A 24,934-nucleotide genomic window follows, 5' to 3' on the forward strand; every position below is an offset into this window, starting at 1 on the left:
TAAAGGAGGTTTGCCGACCTTAGAGGTGAACAAGGAGAAGAGATGTTTTAGAGCTTTAACTTCTATACTAAGATTTTCATATAAGACGAATTCTTGGTGTACTAGGTAGTATATGGAGCTGCTTAATAACTAGGCCTTAGACGAATATGGCAATACGACGGATATGTTCGATGCTACTCGTATATATGTAGGCGGGGTTGCTCTAATGAAGCCTAAGTACATACGTAGGTTGGCCAACTTGCCCCTGCTGTTGTTACCTTCCGGAATTGTGCTAATACTAGTATAGCCAAGCTGCCTTCGGGGAAAATCCCGACGGCCTCGTTAACCCTCTTATCTCCCCCGATTCTTTCTACAGTCCTATAACTATACATTCCTACGTACTACCTAGCAGGTGGGCAATCCACTTAGCAGCCATGCCAGGTTTACAAGTGGTGTAATCGTCTGCGAATGGCGGAAGTGCGGGGGATGGGTCAATACGGCAAGTTTTGATACGAGTAAATGGGTTGATAAGTACCTCTATATAATGGTGGTCAGCCATGGCACCTGGCGGTTTTATAATGCGAAGTTGCTAAGACCTCCGGCTCGACGGTATACGTTTTCAGCTCCAAGATGTCGCCGAATGGCTTTCAAGCAATCTTAAGACTTTCCATATTGATTCCGGTCATTCAAGCTCAATTTCCCCCAACGCCAGAAGGCGTCACCGTCCTTGAATCGAGGTTTGGCAATGGCGTCAAGATTAGCTATAAAGAGGTGAGAAGATGCTATAACACGACGATTTCATCTATTATGTCTAATCTTTTCTAAGCCGGGTATCTGCGAGACGACGCCGGGTGTTAAATCCTACGCTGGCTACGTCCATCTTCCACCCAACTCACTCGAGGACTTGGGCGAGGAGCAAGACTACCCTATTAATACCTTCTTCTGGTTTTTCGAAGCCCGGAATGACCCGGATAACGCGCCACTCTCCATATGGCTGAATGGCGGTCCTGGAAGTAGTTCATTATACGGACTTTTCACCGAGAACGGCCCTTGCTACGTCAATTCCGACTCCAACTCGACCACGCTGAGCCCATGGTCATGGAATACAGATGGTAAGCCTGGTAGAGAAGCCCTCTCAATATCTTACCCACTGACACGCCCAAGTCAACATGCTATTTCTTGATCAACCGACTCAAGTAGGCTTCTCATATGACACCTTACAAAATATCACCCAGGATCTTATCTCTGGGCAGATCTCCAAGCTTAATGAGTCTGACCCTATCCCCGAGCAAAATACAACCCTCTTAGTCGGCACATACCCAAGCCAGAACAGAAACCAAACGGCCAAAGGCACTCGTAATGCCGCCATTGCCTTGTGGCACTTTGCACAGTCTTGGTTTCAAGAGTTCCCCGGTTACCATCCTAATGATTCCAGGATCAGTCTAGCTACCGAGTCCTACGGCGGCAGATACGGCCCGGAATTCACGGCCTTTTTCGAAGAGCAGAACCAGAAGATCAAGAATGGCACTTGGAACGGTACAGACGGAGAGAATTACATCCTCAATCTCGATACGCTTATCCTCATCAACTCTTGTATCGACCGCCAGGTTCAATGGCCTGCTTACCCGCATATCGCCTATAACAATACGTACGGCCTGGAAACCGTCAACGAAACCATTTACTTGCAAATGGTAGACGCTCTCGACAAGCCCGGCGGATGCCGTGACCAAATTAATGATTGTCGCGCTCTGGCGCTTCAGTACGACCCCGACAACATCGGTATTAATGATACCGTGAACAGAGTATGTTCGGATGCCGAAACGTTCTGTTCTGATAATGTCAGGGGACCGTATCTTGAATATTCGGGCCGCAACTATTACGATTATGCATCGCTCGATCCTAACCCCTTTCCGGCCCCATTTTTCGGTCTCTATCTCAACCAACCCCATGTTCAGAGAGCGATTGGTGTTCCTATTAACTACACTCAATCTTCGAGCGCTGTAGCCTCTGCTTTCAGAGCTATAGGAGACTATCCCCGGCCGGGCTGGATCGAGGACCTCACATTCCTGCTCGAAAGCGGCATAAAGGTCCACCTCATGTACGGCGACCGAGACTATGCGTGCAACTGGATCGGTGGCGAGGCCGTTAGCTTGGCAGTCAACTACTCAGGCACCGAAAAGTTTCATGCCGCGGGATACACGGATATCGTTATAAATGAAACGTACATTGGAGGACAAGTCCGCCAGTACGGCAACTTTTCATTCTCGCGCGTGTACGAGGCCGGGCACGAAGTTCCCGCATACCAGCCCGAGACGGCGTATAAAATGTTCCACCGCGCCCTATTTAACAAGGACATCGCGACTGGCACTGTCGACCTCGTTGGGAACACCGAATATGTGACCGAGGGGCCGGCCGACACGTGGGCGATTAAGAACCAAGACCCACCGGACCTGTTGCATTTCTGTTATGTTTACGACACTTCCACGTGCACCGAGGAGCAAATTGAGAGCATACTCAACGGCACGGCTGTCATAATCAGCGGAATCATCAAGGATAAAAATTCGACGCAGCTGTTCCCAGAGATCTTCGGTAGTAACGGCACGCCAGGGGAGGTCAAGGCAATTCCTCGCCCCATGCAATATCCACTTCCATAGCGGTCGCTAGTGAGAGTTCCTCGGTAGCTGGAGGTTGTGTCGCGACTCGTATAAGGGGAATTGATGCACGGATTCTTGGGGTTTGGGCTGCAATGTTAAAATTGATACATATTTAGTTGATATGATTATGACGAGTTATAGATGGATTATGGTATATTAACTTGGATATTCAGTGCTAGGCATTTTATTTTTCAAGGCCTAAGTAGTATGTCTATTTTACTACCATAACCCCTAACCAGCCACCTGCTTCGTAACATCTAATGATTCGCCAATTAATGTAAGGGGTTTGGAGCAAAGCCACACCAGATCTCTCTGCTTTAAACGAAAACAAGCGTTGTTCTTATATATGGCACCTTAGAAGCTTCTCACGGGCGGGTGATGGATAATATCTTTATAGGCACCGCCGCCGCATAGAATAGTGACTTTTGCTGCCTCATCGGCTTTGGCTCGAATTCGACGTCTTCAACTGCAAAGTTGCGAGAGGCTGCAAAGGTTAGAGTATTCTATCTAAATTTGAACTTGTAAATACATACCGCACTCGTCTTTAAATACCTCGAACGTTTCGGCATTCCGGACGACGCTCGATATGATAACCTTAAGCTCCGGTCTCATGTTAAAGAGACTATAAAGCGTCGATACAAGAGCCGAAATAGCTATCTTATCATATGTCTATAGAGTAGGTTAGGTGCCATTTTCCGTCTCAAGACGACCAGACGGCACGAACTTACAATATCGGTGCCAATAACAATATCGTACGGATGGGTGCCACAGTCGTCTTCGACCCAGGTCCCTTCTAGATCACAACCCCATGTCAAAGTTCCAGTCCTGGCTCTTTGCGGGTTGTCCAGTTTGTTCAAAGCAATGTTTTCGTTTAATGCTTCAATGACATCTTCATCGCCATCTGTAGCAGTGACGCGTTTTGCTTGTAAATGCTTGGCTAGGAGAATGGTGAGAAAACCAGTGCCAGTGCCTAGCTCCAACACATTCTTATTACGGACAAAACTTGAGCCAGTATCTGTCAGTAGGTAAGAGGCTAGGTGAAGAGATGCCTCCCAAGTCCTAAATCCCGTCGTTCGTGAACCTGATACCAAGTGCCGCCGTTCGAGAAGCGTTACTGTACGTTCTGGCGCATCATCATAGCCATCGACGAGGTCAGGCTTTTCTGGTGTGCAGGTGAACGTCACATACGCTTTTTCGTGGAATGTCTGAAACTCGGGCGGTGCTCCTCTGGCAGCGAGTGACGCGAGGTGCGTCTTAAGCTCACATGAAACCTCCTGGGAAGGTTTAGATCATCATTCAATGAAAGAGGGGAAAGAGGGCTCACATGCTCATCCGTAGCTTTCTTAATCTTAGAAAGAAGCAGTTTCAAGACACGCATTTGATAGCCCTCGGGTGGCAACTTGGGATTTAGACTTGGGTCGAATAAACGTTTGTATAACCATTTCTGTACATCCGCGCTCTTGAGAAGACTAGATGGTGGCCAAGCTAGAAAATCGGGCTCAAACAGCTGCATGTATTGTCGGCGTAGAATGAGCAGTCGGGGGTCTATGTCATGATCCGACATGTCTGGACTTTGGAATTTTTGCATTTTCATTTAGTCACGTTCAGACAACAACGGTGATATTCTATCCGCCATCGCAGCTCGTTTCGCATTGATGCATAAAACCCAGTAGTATTTATTCTTTGTATTTACATATCATTATCTAAATGCATAGTTCACCAGCGCCCTTTTCGTTTAAAGAGAGAAAGAGAGAAAGAAAGAAACACAAAACAAGATAAATCGCTTCATACAATCCACGCTTGGCCATTCTTGTTGGTACGAAGGCTCGAGAAAGCCTTCTAACTAACCCTATCTGAAGCCGAGGCCGGACACTGCCTGTATTACACGACTCCCTAAGACAACACTACCTATTTCATATATATTCCACGCTTTTTCATCTTCAATAAGTCATCGTTGGTCAAAATGGGGCCAGTAGTACTAGGTCCCTCAGTGACAGCCGGAACATCGATGATAGCAGGGTAAGTTCTAATGTCAGGTAGGTTGTTCAGAGAGTCGAGAAGTGACTTGATACTATGTGCTGTCTAGTTAGCATACCTAATGAAATGGAAGAAGCTAGAAATCCCAAGCGTATCGCTGATTAGTTGACAACAATGTGTTTCATCTGAGTTGAAAGATCAGCGAAAAATTAGCTCTTTATAATTTACTTGATGACTTCTAATAGGAAGTCCGTGGCCATCTTCAGGCTTGACATGGTAGTGACTCTAGTCTTATGGTTTCTCTAGTTGTTTTGGGTATTTTGGTGATTATTGTGTTCTGAGGGCAGTGTTACGAGGCGGAACCAAGAAGCTAGGGAAGAACGACGTTGTTGCGCGAAGAGCTCTAACTAACCCCTTCCAGGGAACGCGGTATACATACATGAACCTTCCTTTGTCTATAGCTAAAGGCTAGCTGCTAACAGGGCGGCCTCGTACAGGCCGACTCCCGATACCTCTGACTACCAGCTCTCGTGGAGGAAGCTTCTGACAGGCAGTTCAAATAGTTGTAGAAAGGAGGAACGCATGATTGGTGGGAACGTCTATCTTCATGGTTGGCTGCGGTGTGTGTTTGTGTGTGTGTGTATGTATGTATTTATAAACTCGATATTAAAAGAGGAAGAATAGATAGGGATAGAATGGAAAGGGAAAGATCATTACTACTATAAAGACTGCCTAAGTCATTACTGAGAGGATAGCTGGCTATTTAGTTAAGCATCCCCGATAGAGGAACATATGGAATTTTCATTGTTATAAACTAAGAATTATTAATCATCAGCTGGTGCAAACCGTACTCACTATCATAATTCATATCATACATATGGATACAGATTATTTTTTGATATAAGATGTAGTGTTACGACACTTCAGCTGTGAAAGATGATCTGTTGAGGCCAAATCTTCATACCTATATATGGAGGTTTAGGAGACGACGACTTCTATCATGGCTCCTCAGCTCCACCGCGCCATGGAATTAGCGCCTACAAATCTGCAGCGACTCAAATTCTCGATTCGTCTAGTGGTTAGGATACCTGCTTGTCATTCTTTGGCAGAGTTCGATTCGCAGGTGGCCGGGGTTCAATTCCCCGATCGAGAGATTCATGTAGTTCTATTTTTATTGTTTGTTATTCCTCTTCTATTTGCGCCCATGTATCCGAGGACAGCTTATGGTTTAGCCTCACGCAGATTCCTCTATCGGCTGGTTAGAAAGAGATTATTCAATTCGTCACTGTCCTCGGCCGATGATATGGTATGTTCGGTAACTAGCACTCGCAATTCTGTTATTTCAATAGAATCGGCGGTGAAATTACATTATAAAACAAGAACGCTAACTGCCATATTGTATAATCAAAACCTCCTTGTAAGTTGTAACCAATGCTGTTGGTGGGTATAAAATGATATGTCACATCGAATAACCTATTTGTACTTAGTTCCTCCAATGCGTTGCATTCTATTCCAAAAAATCCACGGTTTTTCAGCCTGTATGTGGTGTCACCATTCATGCCACCGGACGTGACTGGTATCGACAACTATTTAGGGGATTCGTTCGGAACTACGTATTCCGAGCATATCGAAGGGGGGTTCGTGTTACTGAATACTGATCCAAAGCTACCTCGGAATATCGCTGGGCTCTACAGTTCAAGGTCGATTGTAATCCTCAGTCCAGTCACTCCATGTAGTAACAGCTACATTGGTGTAAATCGCATCGTAGAAGTGCCGACTACTTTACGAACGGGCTGCGTTGGTCGTAGCAAGTCATGGCTCCTATAACTCGACCGTCAAGCATCGCAGCTCTCGTTATCATCATAATCGCCGCATCAGCACCGGCCTTGTACCGATCCGCTCTCCCATATCTCACATCCCTATCCCCACATCTTGTCTCGTACTCCTCATCGATCTTAAAGACCTTCGGTCGAGATGTTGAACAAGCGTCATCGTCATCGTCATCCTTCAGCTGTATTCAGCATACATACACAACCGAAATCATATCCCTCGACCCCCTTCTCATCTATATCGACTCGTTTCTTGCCCCTGCCGAAGTCGAGGCCCTGCTAGAAGCTGGTGAGCTCGAATTCGCCCCTTCTCGTGTCTATAAGCGAGGCCGCAACCAGGGCACGTCGGATCGCACTTCCTCCTCTGCCGGTCTACCGCGCGACAACCCGGCCGTGCAATGTGTGTTAGAGCGGGCCGAGGGCTTCCTCGGCACGATGCTAGATCCTTCCCGGGACGACATTGGCCCGCCGCAATTGGTACGTTATACGGCCGGCCAACGCTTCAATAGGCACCGTGACTGGTACGAGCGCCCGCAACCTGCGCGGAAGGGCATGGGGCGCGGGAAGAGCTGGAACCGCATCGCTAGCTTCTTTGCCATCCTGCAAGACCAATGCACCGGCGGCGAGACGTGGTTCCCGCTCATTAATACTACCGTCCCCTCGAAGGCCGACGGGAAGGGGCGCCGATTCTGGAAAACGCACGAGGACGGGGGCTTGGCGTTTAGGCCTGTGGCTGGCAACGCGCTTTTCGTATGTAATATCTTATTTCTTTTCCTTTCTCCTTTCTCCCTATTCTCTTACCCGGAAGAGTTCAGAATCACTCGTCTTGTTATACCAAGAAGTGGCGGCTAACCCCTCGGTGCCGTAGTGGGTCAATTTATTCGCGAACGGCACGGGTGATGATCGGACTATCCATGCCGGCTTGCCGGTAGAAGAGGGCTTGAAGACTGCTATGAACATCTGGCCGCGTAAATTTTATGGCTGAGAAATGGGAACGTTCGGATTTAAACGGAAATAGTTTCTAATGCGATTACAGTATTAATCGATTGGGGGATTTCGCTAGGCAGGCCTGAAAGAAAGTTGAGATGTCTCTTGTCATGGTGTCAAATATACCTGTTTTTGACTATGTAGAGCTGTCCGGATCTACGGTGCGTACATGTTTCTGACTCGGTCGGTGCCACGCCTAAACCTCGAGCCGCACTATCTATGCTTGGACGATAATATGGACGTCCGTGACGGTCGCCCGTGCCATCTTCTTCAGAAGCGTCCTTTCGTCGGCTTCGCGATATCTCTCCCAGCCGTCAAGTCCTTCCTTGGCTTGGATACTCAATGTCTCGTAGCCCTGTTTTATCACTTCCGCTACCTCCGTGCTAGTGAGATTTCTTTTGGACCCGCCAGACTCGAGCATGGTCTTGTAATGCGCGCTCACGCTGACGAGGGTACCTATTGAATTTGACGGCCGACTTGAGAGGGCGTACGTGTCGCGGAACTTTATCAAGACCTCGCCGCTCTCTACAACTTTGTAGAATAGATCGTCGTAGGCGGCTGGAGTAGGAAGGAATGCCTCGCCGGCGGAGAGGGAGAGAGCCAAGAGGTTCACGACAAGATCCAGCAGAGAATCGAAGTGCGATAGGCCCTTCATATCGGCGGCGTAGGTCGTGAGGAATCGGATAAGGGACAAGAGTGAGCGGAACAGCTCGGACCAATGATACTGCAATCGGGTTCGGGACCGCGATAGGTATGATATGATGCGCAGCATAATACCAACACATAGGGTGTACAAACTAACGTCTAGCCTGCGACGTAGGTTGTGATTGATACCGTCAATCATGGTATCTAGAACACTAGTTGCCAAGATGCGCTCCCCTCGAACGGCCGGGAGGAAAGGCTGCCGCTGACGACAGAGTCTGACGGCGACCTTGCTCTCGTCGCTACATAACCGTTTACACAGAAGCTGGTCTTCAATGAGCAGCCGAAAAACCATCAGGCTGAGGTGCGCGTAGTTAGTAGCTCGGGTGGATAGGAAAGCATGTTGGAGAAGGTAAGAGGTCAACGATAAGAAACTAGAGATGGGCTGCTCTTCGCCCTTCTCAGCTGGTAGCGAGACAAGATTGAAGCAGAAGAGCTTGTTGGCGTGGCTGAAATCGTATGTTCCTAGCAGCACAGCAGCGTCTTCGCCCGGCCTAGCGGGATTAGTAACGGGTAGGAGGTGAACAGGAGGGAACTTACAATTTTGCGAACATCTGCTTAGCTTCCTCCGGATCATATGTTGGCTTCTGATTCGACCTTGGACCGGGAGCGATGGCTCCAAGACCAATCATGTTCAAAGTGTTCGCGATGGTCCATCCTTCGGGCAAGTCCTGTAAAATATCGATATATTGGCCTCTCAGATTTCGGCATGTGTGTCCAACACATCTGACAACCTTCTGTATAGTCGCCTCGTTGACGAAATCGTTCAGCCGAAGTTGATAGGGGTTTTGGAATTCGAATTTGTTGTAGTTTGCCAGCAGGCCCAACAACATGAACGGTTCTAGGACCCTATGCGGCGAGTCCGATTCTTGGATGAACTAAGCCGAGTCAGTCTCATGTACTGCCCAGGACATTAAAGAGGCAGACCTTCATGATGGCGGGGAAAAGATCGCGTTGTATGAAATACGTCAGGAGGCTTGTCTGGTACGCGCCCGAGGTGATGGATAAAACGACCTCAACGGCTTTCTGCCTAACCTCCACTATATTGTAGTTGTTAACCCCTTTACCAACCTTACAAGCATAGGTAACTTGGTATTTTTGAATGCCAACCTACTTGATTTACCGTTGCGGATAATCCCGTCCAGAGCGCCTACAAAATCAGTGAAGACGGCATCAACCTGATCCAGCCCTGCTAACACGGCTATTATATCTGAGCTCGGATTCGTATATTTCTTAGGGAGGACGGCGGAGAAGAAAGTTGTTAGGGTCTTTATACGAAAAAGGAATCATCCAGTTAGAAGTATGTTCCCTATATAGTATTTCTAGAACTAGGTCTTGGGTTTTACCTCGAGGGCGTGCGCGTCGGCTACTCCATTGCCCTTCTTCAAGCATTCTACGGCGCGGAAGAAAAGTTGCTGGGTTTGCAACTGTAGACCGATCAAGTCGTCGGGTCCAAGCCGGGCGAGTATCCTCTGCAAAGAGTTCCGATCGGGTTTTAGAAGGAAGAACTCGGTCCAGAAGCCCTCAGGCTTATCGGCGTCTGGATCAACGTCGTCCTACTCGGGCGAAAATTGACGATCAGCGACCTCACGCAGTACCCAACGCAGTAACTGCTGGCGTCAATCTACCAAGGGCCGACATACCTTTGGATCCCATGTGTCAGCTATTTGGCCAGTCCTAAGATTATAGGGGAAACCGATTGCTCCCGAACCTTGAATAGCGCCTCGTATAGTTGAACCACCTTTGGCTGGAAGGATTCAGGCCGAGCCTGTTGGGTCAGGGGAGAGGCAGAGGGATCCATGGCCGGCAACGGTGAGGTGCGGGAAAACGAAGGCACATATACGCGGTCCGTACGACTATTATGCTTCTAATACAGGCAAAGGACCATCATCGTGGTGAAAAGAGGGTGTAAGTGATATGGTGCTGTGTTGAATCTCGATGGTCGACAACCGGCAATCGTGGGATAAGGTAATGGAATATGTATGTATGTATGTATGTAGATATGATAAGATAACCTGACACGCGACCGGCGCATCATGAACGAATTAATTGAATGCGACTTGTGTACCTTGATCAATCATCTTTATTTGAATGTCTAGGTGATAAGCACATATCAGTATATACCATATAGTTAGATTGGCTGACATAAGGTGGAAGGTTTAGGTTGAATTCAACGTTTCAACAAGGTTGGAGGTCGCTGAGTCAGCAGCAGGTACTCAGCTTACCTACTATTGTCCGGAACAACCCATATTCCGTAAGAGCCATTTACCCGACACCATGGTTGACCAATAAGAACTCTTTGATTGGCTCGGCAAGAACCGGATGTCCCCTAATCGACCGATGTCATCAGATGACGATTTCAGTGCCGTTAGTTTCCTAATTTCTAATTTTGCCTCCAGTTACAATTACTAACAACCAACTATTAAACAACTAATACCATAATACACAAATCGTCTGAACCTACAAACGAACACAAGCACCTAGACATCGAAAATTGGTCTACAACAGTACTTTTTCTCCAATTTACCACAGGCGCGCAACCTCCTGTACCAAATTGCCGTACTCCACCGCGCCCATGAATTCGCCGCACATAGCTCTTTCACGAGCTTCGACGAGTGTGTTGGGTCGCCTCATCACCACCTCTGTCCCGAGGTCACGACCATGCGGAACCCTCCTACGACAATTCTCCCATTTCCAGCCTTGGCATAGCCCTTCAGATAAACTCCAAGCGATACCTTCGTACCAACCCTATCCTCTCAATCCAAACCCGCCCTCTCAGCCGCGCAATGAACCCATACCAGAAACTTCCATCGCTAGTCCGATACCGAAGGTTCACGAGACCCGGCCACCACCTCCGACCTCGGCTCCAGCGCAACGAGAAACAACCACAACTATAGCATCACAGCCCCATCCCACCCTCACGGAGCAAGAGGCGCAGAAGCCAAAACCAAAGCCTGCCCCTCCAAAACGCAAGTTCAGGCCGCGCAAAGCTGCGCTGAAGCTCACACCGTCAGCCGTGGAACGACTGCGGGTCTTGTTAGACAACCCGGAGCCGAAGCTTATTAAAGTAGGCGTGCGCAATAGAGGTTGTAGCGGCTTGTCGTATCACTTTGATTACGTCGACGAACCTGGAGCTTTTGACGAGGAGGTGGAACAAGATGGAGTGAAAGTCTTGATCGACAGCAAGGCACTGTTTAGTATAATAGGAAGTGAAATGGATTGGGTCGAGGATAAGCTGAACCAGCGGTTCATATTCCGCAATCCGAACATCAGTAAGTCTTCTCACTCACCCTTTTATTTTTCAGGGTTATCTTGGCATCGTTTCTTTACTAACATGCCATCTACCTGCAGAGGAGGAATGTGGCTGTGGCGAGTCTTTTATGGTGTAATGGCAGGAAGCAAGCGATGGTGAAGTAAGATACCACTCATATGCATCAGCCGGCGTTGTTCTGGATATATTTAGATCATACAGACATCATACAATTGGTGGTTCTGTTTGTTTCAACATCGTCTATTCGACTACGAATTCGATGGTCGGTTTATACCACGAATGGTTCGCTACCTCTGGATAGATTTCGAATGTTCACCGGGATTTGCTCAACAACCCGCCCTTTCTCTCTTGCCGATGACTGGTCTTATACGTAGGACCGCCTCGTCATTCGCTACTGGGAGATATAAAGAAACAAGATTACAAGCGCAGGACCTAATTATTGGCATGCCGAATTCAGTCACAATCCCTCTCAGATTATACGTCAGTAACGCCACCCATCGCCTCCCCGGCATTTTAACGGGTCTACCCCGTCTTCGGACAGATATACCATCATACCCACGGCGAATATGACGGCGGGATCCTTTCTGGCTCGATATCGACACTGTCATTAAGTCTCCTCTCGACAATTTCGACATGGACCTCCTCCATCTTCAATATGGGGCCGTTCGTTCTAGTTATATTAAGTTGGGTTGTGTCGTCGTTCGCCGTACCGCCTGAGAGGTTTGCTGTCTTGGGGCGACCAGGCGTTACCAACGAGGCGTTCATACCGCACACCCTACTCGCTACTTTCCGGGATTGATCTCTGATATACACGGCGGCCCATTCAAGACGTTTATTCATCCCTGTCGCTTCACGCACCAGTGCGCGGAGCACCGGAATCGACGCCGCCATTATTGTGGTGGCGATTTCTGCGACGGACCATATTGAGAGTTCGAAAACGTCGTCTGCATAGTTCATAGTCTTAGCCGTAATCGTTAAAGCGGTCTCGCCCGCAAGTCATGGGCTCAAATGATTTTGCTCACCAGCAAACTCTTCACTCCTAAGTACTTGAAACTTGGTGCATTTGATGATCGCAGTTACTCCCGCGCTGTGGCAACATGTAAGATAATCGTTGAACAATATAACGTCAAGTATCTCGTCAGGTTGTCGGGCTTACCAAACACCCATGCTCATTCCGACGGAGATACCTATTTTTTCACCAGTCCGCATCTGGAGGTTTATGATAATGGGCCACGGAAGAGCGGCTAGGACGAAATCCATGAGAGCGGAATATGCTGCAGCGTCGATGAGTCGTTCATCCGAGCCATTGGGGCTATCGTGGACATACCGGCAGCGAAAATAGTAACCCCGAGAATAAGATCCCTATTCCAACACGTTCCGTTGGCCTGTGAGTCCCAGATCAGCCTGGTCGGTCGGCATTGCAACCATCTGAGTACCACGCTAACAGACGTGATTCCATTCATGGAGACGATGATAATACGGAGCACTACTTTCAGCCGAGGCCCAGCAATCCTGATAAGGGTGATGGCGAAAGATGTCTTGCTCCATATTGCCGCAACGAAGAATAGGGTTCCTGTCTATGACGACGTAAGCATGGCTTATTATTAAGGACATGGCCATCTTACGGGAAAGCAGCTTGGGATAGATAAAACTGGAAGTTCCTTACTATAGTAGTGAGCAGGCCAGCATCGTGGACTCCCATTCTCTCGTCTTGGTCATGTTGAAAGAAAACGGTTGCGACACTAATAGTATTGAGAACGCCGGAAACAAGAAGGACAAGCTAAAGTAATCGTAACGCTATGTGAGCTCAAGCTCGTTATTGGCATCGACATATATATATATCGACAGTGAAGACTGACCCACGACGCTATCAAGACCCAATCATCCCACCAAAGGCCCTTACTCCTCTTGAGCTTGCAGAACACTCGAAGTCCTAGGAATGCTGTCGCGAAACCGATGAGGATCCACACAACCGTGTCAATCCAGTGACCAGCACCGGGCGTGTGCATGTTGTTCGTTAACCCTGATTTAGCATCAGCCATCTAACCTAGCTGAGTGGTGTTGCGTGGTCTTTTCACGCTTGGTAAGGGGAAACATCACTTCAAGGAAGATACTAGATGCGACGACTTCTCGGGGAGCATTTCATTATATTGGGACATTGAAGTTAATAACTACCTGGACAAGCAAGAGTGACTAGCTGCAAATATTTTGGTCGACGAAATTACGTGCTGGAGTGTCTATGGGGAGCACGTACAAAACATGGACGGTGGTCCCAAGCACCATAACGGCAAGGGGAATCCTTCGAAATCAATCATCAGATGTAGCCATGCAGCTGCGGTCCTATAATGGAACCCATCCCCAGGGCTCGTCCGCTTCACATAGTCTACGCGAGGAAGATCAAGTCTAGTTGAGGTAAGCATCAAATATTCGATGCAACATAACCATCCTACATTGGTCCCTCAAAATCACAGGATTTGTTGTGAAACCCAATATCATGAACAAGTTAGAGAAAAGACGTCTGGGACAGGTACCGGAGCAGGTCCATATTATAGGATTGACTGGTTGGCTGACCGGTAGTTGCCGGCATCACCATTCCTTCCCGTTATCCTGCCGTTCACCTCCCCCCGTCCTTTTATTCCTACTCCCGATTCATAGTGTCGGTCCTGCTATGTATTTCCCTTGATTCACCGGTAAATAGCTTAGATGTTTCGAAATAAGAACGGTAGCAAAAGAGTGCCGAGCGAAGGTATGTAATATAAGCCGCCCCAACCCATGATCCGTGTCGTAGAATTGTCTACAGGCTGACTAAATTACCAATGCCATTCTCCGTGGGAATTAAGGTCTGTAGTAATAGGAGAGGGAGGAGGTAGGGTCGATTGCAGATAAGTTTTTTATTTTTTATTTTTTCAATTCCCACCTCTGCCAGTAGGTAAAATCGATCCTCGTTAATACCGTTGGTAGATTTCAAATCCATCCGTTGGCCTGGTAGCTCTGGACGTAACCTCTTCATTCTTAAAACGTCGCTGAGCCACGGGTTCACAACATCCGTGCCTCTGCATTGCCTCATCACATAACCTCATCACCACATTTGTAAGGTATTACCAACACCAATTTCTTTCTAGGCCTAGGTAAAGCTCTTGGATGAGCGGTGACTCTTGTCTAGGTGAATCGTACCTCCGTTGGCACCCTTCGACGTGACCCTGAAATATATATCATACATGGAGTGTCAGTTTCGCACCAACAGCAAGCCCAAACACTTGAGTATGCATACATGAAGGATCTATGATCAACAAGGACGAAATCATCCAAGTTGCATCACCATCCCTCTTTTAATAGCGTCCATTTCTCGCTTGCCCAAGGGGTCTTTACCGTCGAAGCTGGCCTTCTTGCGCTGGGCGCTAGTCCACTATGATTGATGACTGTCAGCGACGAGCCCTTGGATGAATAGATGGGCGAATTTCCAGCAGGTGTCGGGAGTACCAAACCCTCGTTCTGTTCCGGGCACCAGCTAGAATGGAACAAAATATGTAAATCATCAGGTACGTACCGTGGTAATATCTAAAGCATCTCCGCCAATACCGTCAATACCGACATCTCCCTTCTTATACGTATCCTTGTATTTCTTCAGCCCAGCGATCCAACCCCACGGATCCTCCTTGCCTTTGCTGGGTAACTCTACCTCTCCCGCAAGGTTCGCGGTAAGTTCATCAATGTCTTCGGGGCCCCGTAATGTAACGCCACGCTGGTTGGCATAAGAAAGAATAGCATCATCGAAATGGCACTCTTCAAAGATCTTCTTGTCACCTCTCTCACCATCGAGTATGCCATATTGGCGCATTTCGGGGCATAGCTTCAGAAATATAGCCATGATGGTGCCAAGGCTCTTTACATCGGTAACGTCACCAAGTAGGTCTTGGTTATCAAGTTGAGCGAGCATATCGAGGAACATTCGGCCGGCGAGACGAATTGTAGCGTCGACGAGCTCACCATCATCAGCCCTAATCAGACAGAGAATGTTAGTAAGACGCACAGATGCAGAGGTACCCAAGGAAACGGGGCAGGTTGGGATGAGATATGAATGCCCACATCATCATGGCATCGCTAGCCGGGTTCAGCAACCAAAGAGCAAGACCCTCACAGACAGCCCACTGTTCCCTCCAGCCACGCTCTGCTGCTTCGACGTAGTCGAGAAACAGGTTTTGCACGATTTCTATGCAACCATAACTTGCATGGTCATTGAACGTGTACATATCGAAGTTATCGGGAACACGCAGGCTGAAATGGATATGCTGGGTAATATATTTCCGGTGGCCCGCCTTGCTGACAACCCACGGGTGGTCCGGGTTCTGCAGAGCAGGCTTGAAACATAGGCAGCGCTTCTTGCCACAATTAGGGCCATCCCGAGTCTCACCCTCGGCTTCGTTGTCGTCGCCATGAGCATCGTCGTCCTCGTCTTCGTCGTCGTCATCATTCTTCTTTTTACCTTCGCCATCTCCGTCGTCTTCGCCGTCTTCGTCCTCATCTTCGTCTTCGTCCTCGTCTTCGTCTTCATCCCGTATAGGCGAACAGATAGTCACGTACGCGTACCACCTATCGGGATTCCGCCATATCGTCTTATAATCAGCATCGGCATTAGCTGAGGCTGATACAGCGGACCATCGTTCGTTTCTTGTCCGCACGTTAGTCGGCGCAGCGGTTCTTTTCCTAGCAGAACCAGCTAAACTGGACGCAGCGCGTTTAGGAGGCATTCTAGTAATACTAAGTATATCGACTTAAGACTTTAGCACGAACACACTAGGTATGATGTTGTCAAGTTGCGCTTCGGTCATACATTAAGAATATAATTTCAAGACGAAAACTGGGAAATTGGGAAATAGGGGAATTGGCCAAGGCGCGACACGGCCAGTGACGCGCTCGCTCAACTGACGTCACAGTCCTTCGGAGCCCCCTAGTTTTATAATTCTGTTTGATTGGCTATAAAACTAGATGTTCGAATACGAACCCCTGATTGGTTGGATGGAAGAACTCCACAGTCAACCATATCATGATCCGTGGTCCTGGTCCGTGTGGTCTGTTATGTCAAGAAACTACTAGTACGATACGCAGGATACGATAGCCCTTGGCAATGAATGAGGAAGGGCTTTCGATATCTTCCAAGATTAACACAAACTCGGATTTCACCCCCTTATCTCTCTGTCAGCGATGTCAAAGATGGGGCCAAATCAACATCCACAACATGACGTACGGGAATATCATAAAACAGAGAAGCGATACATCTACTACAATAAGAGAATACGTTGACGTCGAACAGTTAATCCAACACCCGAATTGCGCCATGTGCACGTCTATCCTCCATGTATATTATATGCGTAGTCAGGTAATCCCCCATTTACAGTCGTGGCCTGCTCGACACATAGTCATCTCTATCACCGGTCCCTTTTATCTGGATAGGGGTGTCTCCCCCGGTGGACGAATCATACGCCGCAGGCCCAACCTCTCAGACCCAAATTACATAGTCGTTAGGACGTTTCTTAAACTTGAAGTGAAAGCTCTTCCATACGAGAATTCGGAAGACGGCAAAGAAGAGTCGTATTTTATCCGCTGTGACGGCCAAGCTGATGTACCCAGTGATGAAGTTCGCAATGCGCCAACACAGTTTACTACCACCCCACAGTTCATGATGAAATATTCGAACGAGACAGTTCCCGTACTCTGCGATATGAAGGAATGGGAAGTGTGTTTCTTTGATATACAGCTTCTTGGGAACTGGTTGAACCACTGTAGCGAGGTTCACGGGAAACAGTGCGTCAATTCAAAAGGTGAAAACGGTGCGTTGGTGCAAAATTCTTAATTCATCTGAAGCAAGCACGTTAATTACCATATATTAGATGTGCTTCCTACAGGCTTTCGGGTCATCGATACACACCACATGAAAATATTACAGCCCAACGACTTCGTTCGATATGTCGCGTTGAGCTATATGTGGTCAGGAGAACCAGGCAACGATACTCAACTAGAAAGATCCAACGTTGACGCCTTCGAGATGCAAGACAGTCTTAGAGCACTCAGGATCCCAGACATAATCGCTGATGCAGTTGCCTTATGTCGGGATTTGGGAGAGCGGTTTCTGTGGGTGGACCGTCTTTGTATCGTCCAGGACGATCAAGTCAACAAGCCAGGCCAGATCAACGCAATGGACAGGATTTATCACTTAGCAACTTTCACTATCATCGCAGCTCTCAACACACGTAATGGGATAGGTTTGCCGGGGTTTGCCAACCGACCTCGGCATCCACGATCCTCGGTCTGGGCCCATCCTCATACCGGAGACGTCGAGGCTCAAGGTCTTGATATAACAAATCATATCAGCAACGTTGTTGACACGTCACTTTGGAACAAGAGAGGATGGACCTTTCAGGAGAGACTGCTATCCAAGAGGCGTCTCTTCATCACCGAATACCAAGTCATTTACGAGTGTTGCGAGGGACAAGCCATTGAACTATTTACCTGGGATAATTCGGCCGTGTACGGGGCGTCCGGGGACCTTGGTTCTCAGACGCGAAGCAGCAGTTCCTCCTTTGATGAAGACGAAGACACCACCAACCTCCGGCATATCGACCAGGTTTCGGGATTTTGTATGGAGAACCAATATGTCAGCAACTCGTACGCTGTCAAGGAAACAGCTTCGATACGAGACTATTGCGTATGGGTGCAGGATTACAGCAGCCGCCAGCTGTCATTTGGAACAGACATATTGAACGCATTTGCCGGAGTCGGCAACGCGCTCGGTGCAATACTTGGCTCACGGCTTCTCCACGGTCTACCCGAAAAATATTTCACGCAGTGTCTTCTGTGGTCCACGTCGAGCGTTGCATCCCCCCGGGGTGAGACTTGTAGCATACCCAGCTGGAGCTGGGCCTCTTGGGTAAGTGCCGTGCGTTACGACTGGCATTATGATGATCGTGATGAGCTTTTCCTTAAAATTGCGAGCCTCGTCTACTTCTATTATCAAGATCCCGACTCGCAAGAGCTACGAAAACTCGATATTAAAGAGATGTGGATACGGAATGAGATCTCTATTGAAGAACTCTCTAAGCGAGAAGAGCTGCCTGCGCTCGCAGGCAAACATATCCCCGGGGAATGGAGGACTAATAGAGATTGGAAAGACTGTCCACAGAATCCATGGCAGACCTTTGACCGCCAGGATCTAGACCAGGATGCTTGCAAGATTGCAGCCATGTTCCCGGGCTCGCTCGTTTTTAATACCACCGTCGCTTTCTTGTCGATAGACCATCTACGATACGCCGACGGTATGTCCGCGAAGTATGAAATGTCCGACGCCTCTCTCCGTAATAAGTACGGTGAGGCTGTAGGAATCATGAGGACGTTGGAAAACAGCTGGATCGAGGCACGTCGTAGCACTAATGGTAACAAGAAGCTCTTCGACTTTATCGTTCTATCTGGAAAACTGCAGAAATCTTCCGTTAGGAATAGTTATTCCTTCTTTGACAGGTGGGGTGAGATGTGGCTCCTTGATGTGATGCTAGTCCATAGGTTGCCCTGTAAACCATTTGTCGCTAGGAGGGTCGCCGTAGGGACTGTAACGCTGTGCAAATGGAAGGACTGTGATCCGAAATGGGAGACCGTTGTTCTTTGTTAGTAGATAGCCTTGTTGGTAACGAGGAGCCTACGTAGGTAGTTGCCTGTGTATAAACAGATATATGGGGAGGTCGGGGTATTGGTCTTACATTAGCTTATTTGCTATCCCTAAAAGCAGTTAAAAGTGACACTCAACTAACACGTTGTTCCTCCAATAGTCCCTGGGTAGAAATATAATATCTAACCGCAACCTCAGGGATAGTTCATTGTCTATCATGTACCTATGTAGTCCAAGATGAGGGCCTCAGACATCCTCTCCTTATACTCAATATTCGTTTGGTGGCGTGTGACAATGCTAATAATATTCATCCCCGACGACCTAGCGAGCAACAGGAATTAATATATTAATTGATTCAGTATGAGCTTATCTTGGCCACTCGCGTGCCCTCGTCTACAAGAAAGCTCGCGGGGGGGATAAATATGAGACAATGAATAGACATATCATCTCTCTATAAACATTACTTCCTAGGCTTCATCGAATACATAGTCATGGAACTCCGTATTATGAAAGTTGTTGAATGCTCACGTCCACAGCCTGGCATGACGGGTTGTGGGGTGGCAACGTGGAAACCCAGGCGAGAGATTCATAATAATAGCCTCCGGTAAACTGATTGCAGACGTGGAAGTTCGTCAGGTTGCCTAAAGAAGGGACTGGATTTGGGTACGTAGCGTTGAAATGCGAATCATCATAGCCGCCGGTGATATATAGCGTGCCGTTATCGGGATGGAAGTATACGGGAGTGCCATCCTCGACGCTCGGATAAATGAGAGCGGTGAGGACATTGCTTCCAAAGTTGGGGATGAATCGCATCGAAGACGGAATCGTTATAGTGCCGTTGTTGCTACCCGCACTCAACAAGTAGGTAAGCCAGCCCGGCTGCGAAGGCACGCCAGTGTCCGAATTGTAGGCGGTGTAATTGAAGTAGAACTCGGTTACGCTCCCGGCTGTAGGGGTTGAGCCGGCTGAGTAGCACAATCCTTCTATAGCCGCACCTGCGTGACAGGCGGCAGCATATCCTGTGTCCAAGTTTAGCGAGCTGTTTCTCTCTAGACAGACACACCCACACATGTATGGATATGCGCAGCGTTGTGCTAAAGGAAAAGGAAGTAGTCACCGTCGATAGAGGAATTTGCTTTGCCAGTGATATGTAGTGCAAAAGGACCGGTAGAGTTGGAGGCTGTCGCTGTTGCGACAAAGGCAGCAAGGGTGGTGGAACGGAACAACATCTTGGATGTTCCTGTTTCTAAATCTAAGGCGACGATGTGACTGACGTCTTATAAGCGATAGGACGATGATGCACAGGTGGTAGGCGGTAGATCAGAGAAGAAAAGGCGAACTTGCGTTGTTTGGTCGACGGCGTAAAACCGCAAGCGGGAAAAGCGAGATCAAAGAAATTTATAACGATTTGGGGTATTCGCCTCCGATATGCCTATCATTACGCCTTTGAGGTTGCGAGCCAGGGCAATTGCCCGATCAGGTAGTAAAGCTATTCAAGCTATCAATCTAGCGTGAAGATCTTCTGCATCTTGTCGTTGCCCCGTCAGCCCGTTACACTGCAGCAATGGCATCGGCAATGATATAATACCAATAGCGTGTGTGGGGGGAGGATCGGGAAGGAGGATGGTCAGCGCAACACGATTACATCGATTGCCGCAGATCCAAGACTGTTTTCTCAATCGTGATAGGTCATCCTTCTAAAGGCTGAAGCGAACCGACCACTCACGTCAGATCTCGTGTATGCAGCGGAGATCTATATACCTCGGATTCTATGTTGTTTGACTGTATCTTCTTATGAAACATAAAAATATATATATGACAATGATAATTAAAAGGGAAACCTCGTATTTGCTTCGTGAATCCTGAAAAAGACTTCCATTTGTCATGATGTTCGCTACTAAGTAATCAACATTACTTACCGATTAGCTTTTGTAGTTCAATCGTCCAGAAATAAGGACATGGTTATATCTGACGTTATACAGCTAGCGCTCTGATACGTACCGTCCGTAAGATGACATACAAGTCACAGAAGTAAGTCAGTTACTACCGAGCCGCAGGTTTTAAGATTTAATTTCTTGATCTCGTTGTTATACAGCTCCAAAGCTTTGAGACGTTCAATTAACCCCGGGAACGATAAGTCGCGAATAGCGAGTTATGAGCACCTTTGGTGGTTACGGTTAACCGAACGAGGGGTTCGATTTTAATCTCAGCAAGCTAAGACTAGATTTTGGAACAAGCCACACCTAGCCACGCGCAGCGTGGCCAGCAAAGCCCGTGCTGATAGACTTGGCAGGCAGAACAACAGACAGTTGTAAGGGTAAGTGAGAATAGCAGGCAGGAGCAAAGGCAAGTGAGTTAAGCTTGTGTGTCAATAGTTTTGTAGCTAGTCAGCTCAAGCTAGAACTTATAATGAGACAACTTCAATTAAGACTCCAGGCTTCATAGATGGTAGCACCTCTACTGTCCTTTTCCATCCTGCTGGCATACTGGACTGGCCTAACGGATTCGATCGCGAGTTTGTTTCCGTCCCAGCCATTATTGCTACCCGTGCCCGCCCCACTTTTAATGGATTTGCTTAGGCTCACTAGTTAAAACTAGTGCTCCTTACAGTTTCCAACCCTTTATAAAGTATTATTAATTTTATATAATCTTTAATAACTCCACGAATATTATATATAAAAATAAACGGAAAATTAATTTAAATAATTTAAAGCTTAACGTATTTTTTAATGAAAATTTAATTAATAAAAAGTTTTTTTAATATTTAAAAATAAAATATTTAAAATTATTATTTAAAAAAATTATTTTTAAAATATTAAATTTTAAATTAAAATAATATAATATTTATTAATATTTTATTTTTATTATATTAAATTTTAATTAAAAGTAATTATAATATTAAATATATTATTATTATTATTTTATTTATATTTTAAAAAATTATTTTTATATTAAATTTTTAAATTTAAAAAAAATTAAATAATAAATAAAATAAATATAATAAAACTTAATTATAAAATTATAAATAATAATTAATTATTTAAAGTTTAAATTAATTAAAAAATTTTAAATAAAAAATTATTTATTATATTAATATAATTAAAATATATAATTAAATTAAAATATATATATATTTTATTAATTTTTTTAATTTTCGAAAAAAAAAATTATATTTTCGTAATTACGTTAATAAGTTTTTTAAATTTAATTAATATTTTAATTAAACTTTTATTAAAAATATAATTTATATATAATATTTTTTTTAAAAAAAACGGAAAATTAAATATAATTTTTAATAATATAATATTTAAAAATATAAAAATAATTTTAATATTATTTTAAAAAATATTTTAAACGTTAATAATTTTAAATTTAATAATATTAAATTTTTTTTATTATTTAATATTATATTTATTATTATTATTATTATATTTTATTTCGAATGTTCGTTATTTTATATAATTATATAATATATATTATATAAAAAACGTGCGGTATTATAACGGGGTAATTTTTTAAATAAAAATTATACGTTAAAAAAAATTTAATTTATTTTAATTATTAATAATTTATATTATATAATAATATAGATTATTATTTTTTAATTAATTATAAAAATTTATTTTATTAATAAAAATAATAAAAATAAAAAAAAATTATATATATAATATAAATATTTTTATATAATAAATAAAATTATTATATAAAATTATTATATAATAATTATTTTTTTTATTATTAAATAAATTTTATTTTATTTTATTAATATTACGTTTATAATTTAAATATAAATTTTTTTATTATAATAATAATTATTTTTTTATAATATTAAATTTAAAAAAAATTATATAATTATTTTTTATTAATTAAAATTTATATAAAAAGAAATTTACGTTATAAATTTATTATAAATTAAAAATTTTTATAATTAATTAATTTTAATTATATTATTAATAATATTAATAAAAAATTAATTATAAATTTTTTAAATTTTTTTTATATTATTAAATTAAAAGTTTTTTATATAAAATGTTTTTATTTTAAATTTATAAATTATATTTTTATTAATAAAATTAAATTAAATTATTTATATTAATATTTCCGGTTTTTAATAAAAATTTATTTTTATTATAAAAAAAATATTAAAATTAAAATAAAATTAATTATAATAAAAATAAAAAATAATTAACTTAATAAGTTTAATTAATTTAATATATAATAATTTTTTATAGTTTTATAAATTATAAAATTCTTAATTTAATATAATAATAATTTTAATTTTAATTTTTATAAATAAATTATTATAATTAATAACATTTTTTTTCGTTTTTTTCGGGGGTGTTTAATTTTTAAAATCCGTTTAAAAAAGGTTTATAATTTATATTTAAGTAATAATTTTTTTTTTATTTAATTACCCGTTTATACCGGTAATATAAATAAAGGAAAATTTTTTTTATTAAGAAATTTAAATAATTTTAATTTTTAATTATTTTTATTTTAAGTAATTTATTTTTTATTTTTTTATTTTATTTTTATTTAACATTTAATTTAATATTTAATTTAATATTTAATTTAATATTTATTTATTTATATTATATTTATTATTTAATTTATTTTAAGTTTTATTTTAATATTTTTTAAAATTTATTTTAATAAATAATATTAAAAATAAATAAATAAATTTTTTAAATTATTATTTTCTTCCGTGATTAAATTATTTTAATTAACTTAAATTAAAGTTTAAATAATTAATTATACTTAACCACGTTATACGTGGTTTATATAATTTATGTTATTATATTTATAAGGTAAAATGTAGTTTTTTTTAAACTTTAATTTAAAGTTAAATAATGTAAAAATTTTTATTAAAATTATAAATTAAAATTATTTTTAAAATTTAAATATAAATTATATTATAACCACGTATAATATAATTTAAAAAATATAATTTAAAGTTAATAATAAATAATTTAAAGTTTTTTAATTATTTAAAATATTATTTAAATTTAAGCTTAAAATATTTTAATTTTTAAAGGTCGAAAATTTAAAATTATAAAATTATAAAAATTATATTCGTTTATTTTAAAATAATAATATTATAATTAATAATCGGATTAATTTAAAATTTAATATTCGTATAAAACTTTAATAATTTTATATTTAAAATTATTTATATATTTAATAATTTAAATGGTTATTATATAAAAATTTTATTAAAGTTTATTTATTAAAATTTATTTAATAAAATTAAAATTTAAATTAAAATTAATATTAATATATTTAAAAATAAATTAATAATTATTATTTATATAAAAAAAATTATTTATTTAAAAAATAATTTTTTAAATTATATATTTAAGTATTTATTAAATAAACACGTTAACGCGTTTTAATTATTAAAAAAATTTAAATATATCGCGATTTAAACGTATTAATTTTATTTATTATATTTTATATTAAAAATAAAACCCGTATATTTAAATCGTAAAATATTTAAACTTTTTTAATAATTAAAACATTAATTAAATAAAAATTTATTTAAATTTAAATTATTTAAACGTGTAATTAAATTAAAGCAATGCTAGCCGCGCAGTATAATGTTGCTTATCTCCGCCGCGCAGTAGCGCTAAAAAAGCGCGTCCGAAAGAGGTATAGGTCGGGTACCTTTGCTGCCCTACAAACCGTCATACATTTAGTTGTACCTTTGTAACCACTCGACACGACTATTTCTCAGCCAACTTCAATTGATTATTCCTCGCTCAACTCATGTCCAAATCTCTTATAATTACAATAGTTTAAAAGCCTTCAATCTATTTTATATTCAATCCAATTCGCAGGGTCTAAAACGAAGGTCCGGAGGAGATATGGCAAGGTTAAA

General features: G+C 42.9%; 9 protein-coding genes and 1 non-coding gene across 10 annotated transcripts; 5 read left to right on the top strand and 5 right to left on the bottom strand.

Annotated features, from left to right (window-relative positions):
* Positions 1-609: 609 nt before the first annotated feature.
* F4807DRAFT_454599 (serine carboxypeptidase) lies at positions 610-2,749 on the top strand (the record flags this gene model as incomplete). Its single annotated transcript, XM_048000598.1, has 4 exons — positions 610-750; positions 806-1,091; positions 1,144-2,551; positions 2,587-2,749. The coding sequence occupies 4 exons, from the start codon at positions 610-612 to the stop codon at positions 2,747-2,749; spliced, it is 1,998 nt and encodes a 665-aa protein (XP_047849071.1).
* Positions 2,750-2,998: 249 nt separating this feature from the next.
* Positions 2,999-4,197, bottom strand: F4807DRAFT_465578 (putative methyltransferase-domain-containing protein; the record flags this gene model as incomplete). Its single annotated transcript, XM_048002294.1, has 4 exons — positions 2,999-3,117; positions 3,167-3,302; positions 3,362-3,907; positions 3,958-4,197. 4 exons carry the CDS (start codon positions 4,195-4,197, stop codon positions 2,999-3,001), a joined length of 1,041 nt encoding a protein of 346 aa, XP_047849072.1.
* A 1,474-nt stretch (positions 4,198-5,671) lies between these two features.
* Positions 5,672-5,763, top strand: F4807DRAFT_t155. The gene has a single exon. It is a non-coding gene; the product is annotated as a tRNA-Asp (tRNA).
* Positions 5,683-7,534, top strand: F4807DRAFT_329483 (uncharacterized protein). Its single transcript, XM_047995253.1, has 3 exons — positions 5,683-6,027; positions 6,098-7,189; positions 7,308-7,534. The coding sequence occupies exons 2-3, from the start codon at positions 6,425-6,427 to the stop codon at positions 7,422-7,424; spliced, it is 882 nt and encodes a 293-aa protein (XP_047849073.1). The 5' UTR covers positions 5,683-6,027; positions 6,098-6,424; the 3' UTR covers positions 7,425-7,534.
* A 35-nt stretch (positions 7,535-7,569) lies between these two features.
* Positions 7,570-10,188, bottom strand: F4807DRAFT_446804 (DUF1741-domain-containing protein). Its single transcript, XM_047999843.1, has 6 exons — positions 9,840-10,188; positions 9,475-9,684; positions 9,243-9,396; positions 9,056-9,168; positions 8,669-9,006; positions 7,570-8,622 (listed from the first exon to the last, which is right to left on the bottom strand). The coding sequence occupies exons 1-6, from the start codon at positions 9,927-9,929 to the stop codon at positions 7,644-7,646; spliced, it is 1,884 nt and encodes a 627-aa protein (XP_047849074.1). The 5' UTR covers positions 9,930-10,188; the 3' UTR covers positions 7,570-7,643.
* Positions 10,189-10,703: 515 nt separating this feature from the next.
* F4807DRAFT_454603 (iron-binding protein iscA) lies at positions 10,704-11,517 on the top strand (the record flags this gene model as incomplete). The annotated part of the gene is made up of 2 exons (XM_048000599.1): positions 10,704-11,400; positions 11,480-11,517. The coding sequence occupies 2 exons, from the start codon at positions 10,704-10,706 to the stop codon at positions 11,515-11,517; spliced, it is 735 nt and encodes a 244-aa protein (XP_047849075.1).
* A 431-nt stretch (positions 11,518-11,948) lies between these two features.
* F4807DRAFT_454604 (uncharacterized protein) lies at positions 11,949-13,441 on the bottom strand (the record flags this gene model as incomplete). The annotated part of the gene is made up of 6 exons (XM_048000600.1): positions 11,949-12,343; positions 12,422-12,486; positions 12,556-12,673; positions 12,727-12,976; positions 13,066-13,179; positions 13,259-13,441. The coding sequence occupies 6 exons, from the start codon at positions 13,439-13,441 to the stop codon at positions 11,949-11,951; spliced, it is 1,125 nt and encodes a 374-aa protein (XP_047849076.1).
* Positions 13,442-14,589: 1,148 nt separating this feature from the next.
* Positions 14,590-16,557, bottom strand: F4807DRAFT_329576 (uncharacterized protein). The gene is made up of 4 exons (XM_047995254.1): positions 16,231-16,557; positions 15,486-16,170; positions 14,947-15,397; positions 14,590-14,805 (listed from the first exon to the last, which is right to left on the bottom strand). Exons 2-4 carry the CDS (start codon positions 16,145-16,147, stop codon positions 14,701-14,703), a joined length of 1,218 nt encoding a protein of 405 aa, XP_047849077.1. The 5' UTR covers positions 16,148-16,170; positions 16,231-16,557; the 3' UTR covers positions 14,590-14,700.
* F4807DRAFT_329647 (HET-domain-containing protein) lies at positions 16,292-19,310 on the top strand. Its single transcript, XM_047995256.1, has 2 exons — positions 16,292-17,227; positions 17,288-19,310. Exons 1-2 carry the CDS (start codon positions 16,525-16,527, stop codon positions 19,057-19,059), a joined length of 2,475 nt encoding a protein of 824 aa, XP_047849078.1. The 5' UTR covers positions 16,292-16,524; the 3' UTR covers positions 19,060-19,310.
* A 25-nt stretch (positions 19,311-19,335) lies between these two features.
* On the bottom strand, positions 19,336-20,531 carry F4807DRAFT_329652 (uncharacterized protein). Its single transcript, XM_047995257.1, has 2 exons — positions 20,174-20,531; positions 19,336-20,075 (listed from the first exon to the last, which is right to left on the bottom strand). Exons 1-2 carry the CDS (start codon positions 20,283-20,285, stop codon positions 19,561-19,563), a joined length of 627 nt encoding a protein of 208 aa, XP_047849079.1. The 5' UTR covers positions 20,286-20,531; the 3' UTR covers positions 19,336-19,560.
* Positions 20,532-24,934: the final 4,403 nt, after the last annotated feature.

Source organism: Annulohypoxylon truncatum (genome assembly GCF_022578515.1).
Source record: "Annulohypoxylon truncatum strain CBS 140777 unplaced genomic scaffold F4807scaffold_55, whole genome shotgun sequence".
Taxonomy (NCBI): Eukaryota; Fungi; Ascomycota; class Sordariomycetes; order Xylariales; family Hypoxylaceae; genus Annulohypoxylon; species Annulohypoxylon truncatum.

Excerpts from the sequence above, each read along its gene's own strand:
- F4807DRAFT_329652 (XM_047995257.1), bottom strand. The coding sequence starts at position 20,285 with ATGTTGTTCCGTTCCACCACCCTTGCTGCCTTTGTCGCAACAGCGACA. Across the intron at positions 20,076-20,173 it reads AGCAAATTCCTCTATCGACG|GATATGCTGCCGCCTGTCAC; the intron begins GTGACTACTTCC and ends ACTTGGACACAG.
- F4807DRAFT_329647 (XM_047995256.1), top strand. The coding sequence starts at position 16,525 with ATGAATGAGGAAGGGCTTTCGATATCTTCCAAGATTAACACAAACTCG. Across the intron at positions 17,228-17,287 it reads CAATTCAAAAGGTGAAAACG|ATGTGCTTCCTACAGGCTTT; the intron begins GTGCGTTGGTGC and ends ACCATATATTAG.
- F4807DRAFT_446804 (XM_047999843.1), bottom strand. The coding sequence starts at position 9,929 with ATGGATCCCTCTGCCTCTCCCCTGACCCAACAGGCTCGGCCTGAATCC. Across the intron at positions 9,397-9,474 it reads CCGACGCGCACGCCCTCGAG|ACCCTAACAACTTTCTTCTC; the intron begins GTAAAACCCAAG and ends TTTCGTATAAAG. Across the intron at positions 9,169-9,242 it reads TATCCGCAACGGTAAATCAA|TGGAGGTTAGGCAGAAAGCC; the intron begins GTAGGTTGGCAT and ends ACTACAATATAG.
- F4807DRAFT_329483 (XM_047995253.1), top strand. The coding sequence starts at position 6,425 with ATGGCTCCTATAACTCGACCGTCAAGCATCGCAGCTCTCGTTATCATC. Across the intron at positions 7,190-7,307 it reads TGGCTGGCAACGCGCTTTTC|TGGGTCAATTTATTCGCGAA; the intron begins GTATGTAATATC and ends TCGGTGCCGTAG.
- F4807DRAFT_329576 (XM_047995254.1), bottom strand. The coding sequence starts at position 16,147 with ATGCCTCCTAAACGCGCTGCGTCCAGTTTAGCTGGTTCTGCTAGGAAA. Across the intron at positions 15,398-15,485 it reads GCTAGCGATGCCATGATGAT|GGCTGATGATGGTGAGCTCG; the intron begins GTGGGCATTCAT and ends CTGTCTGATTAG. Across the intron at positions 14,806-14,946 it reads ATGCTTTAGATATTACCACG|TGGACTAGCGCCCAGCGCAA; the intron begins GTACGTACCTGA and ends CATCAATCATAG.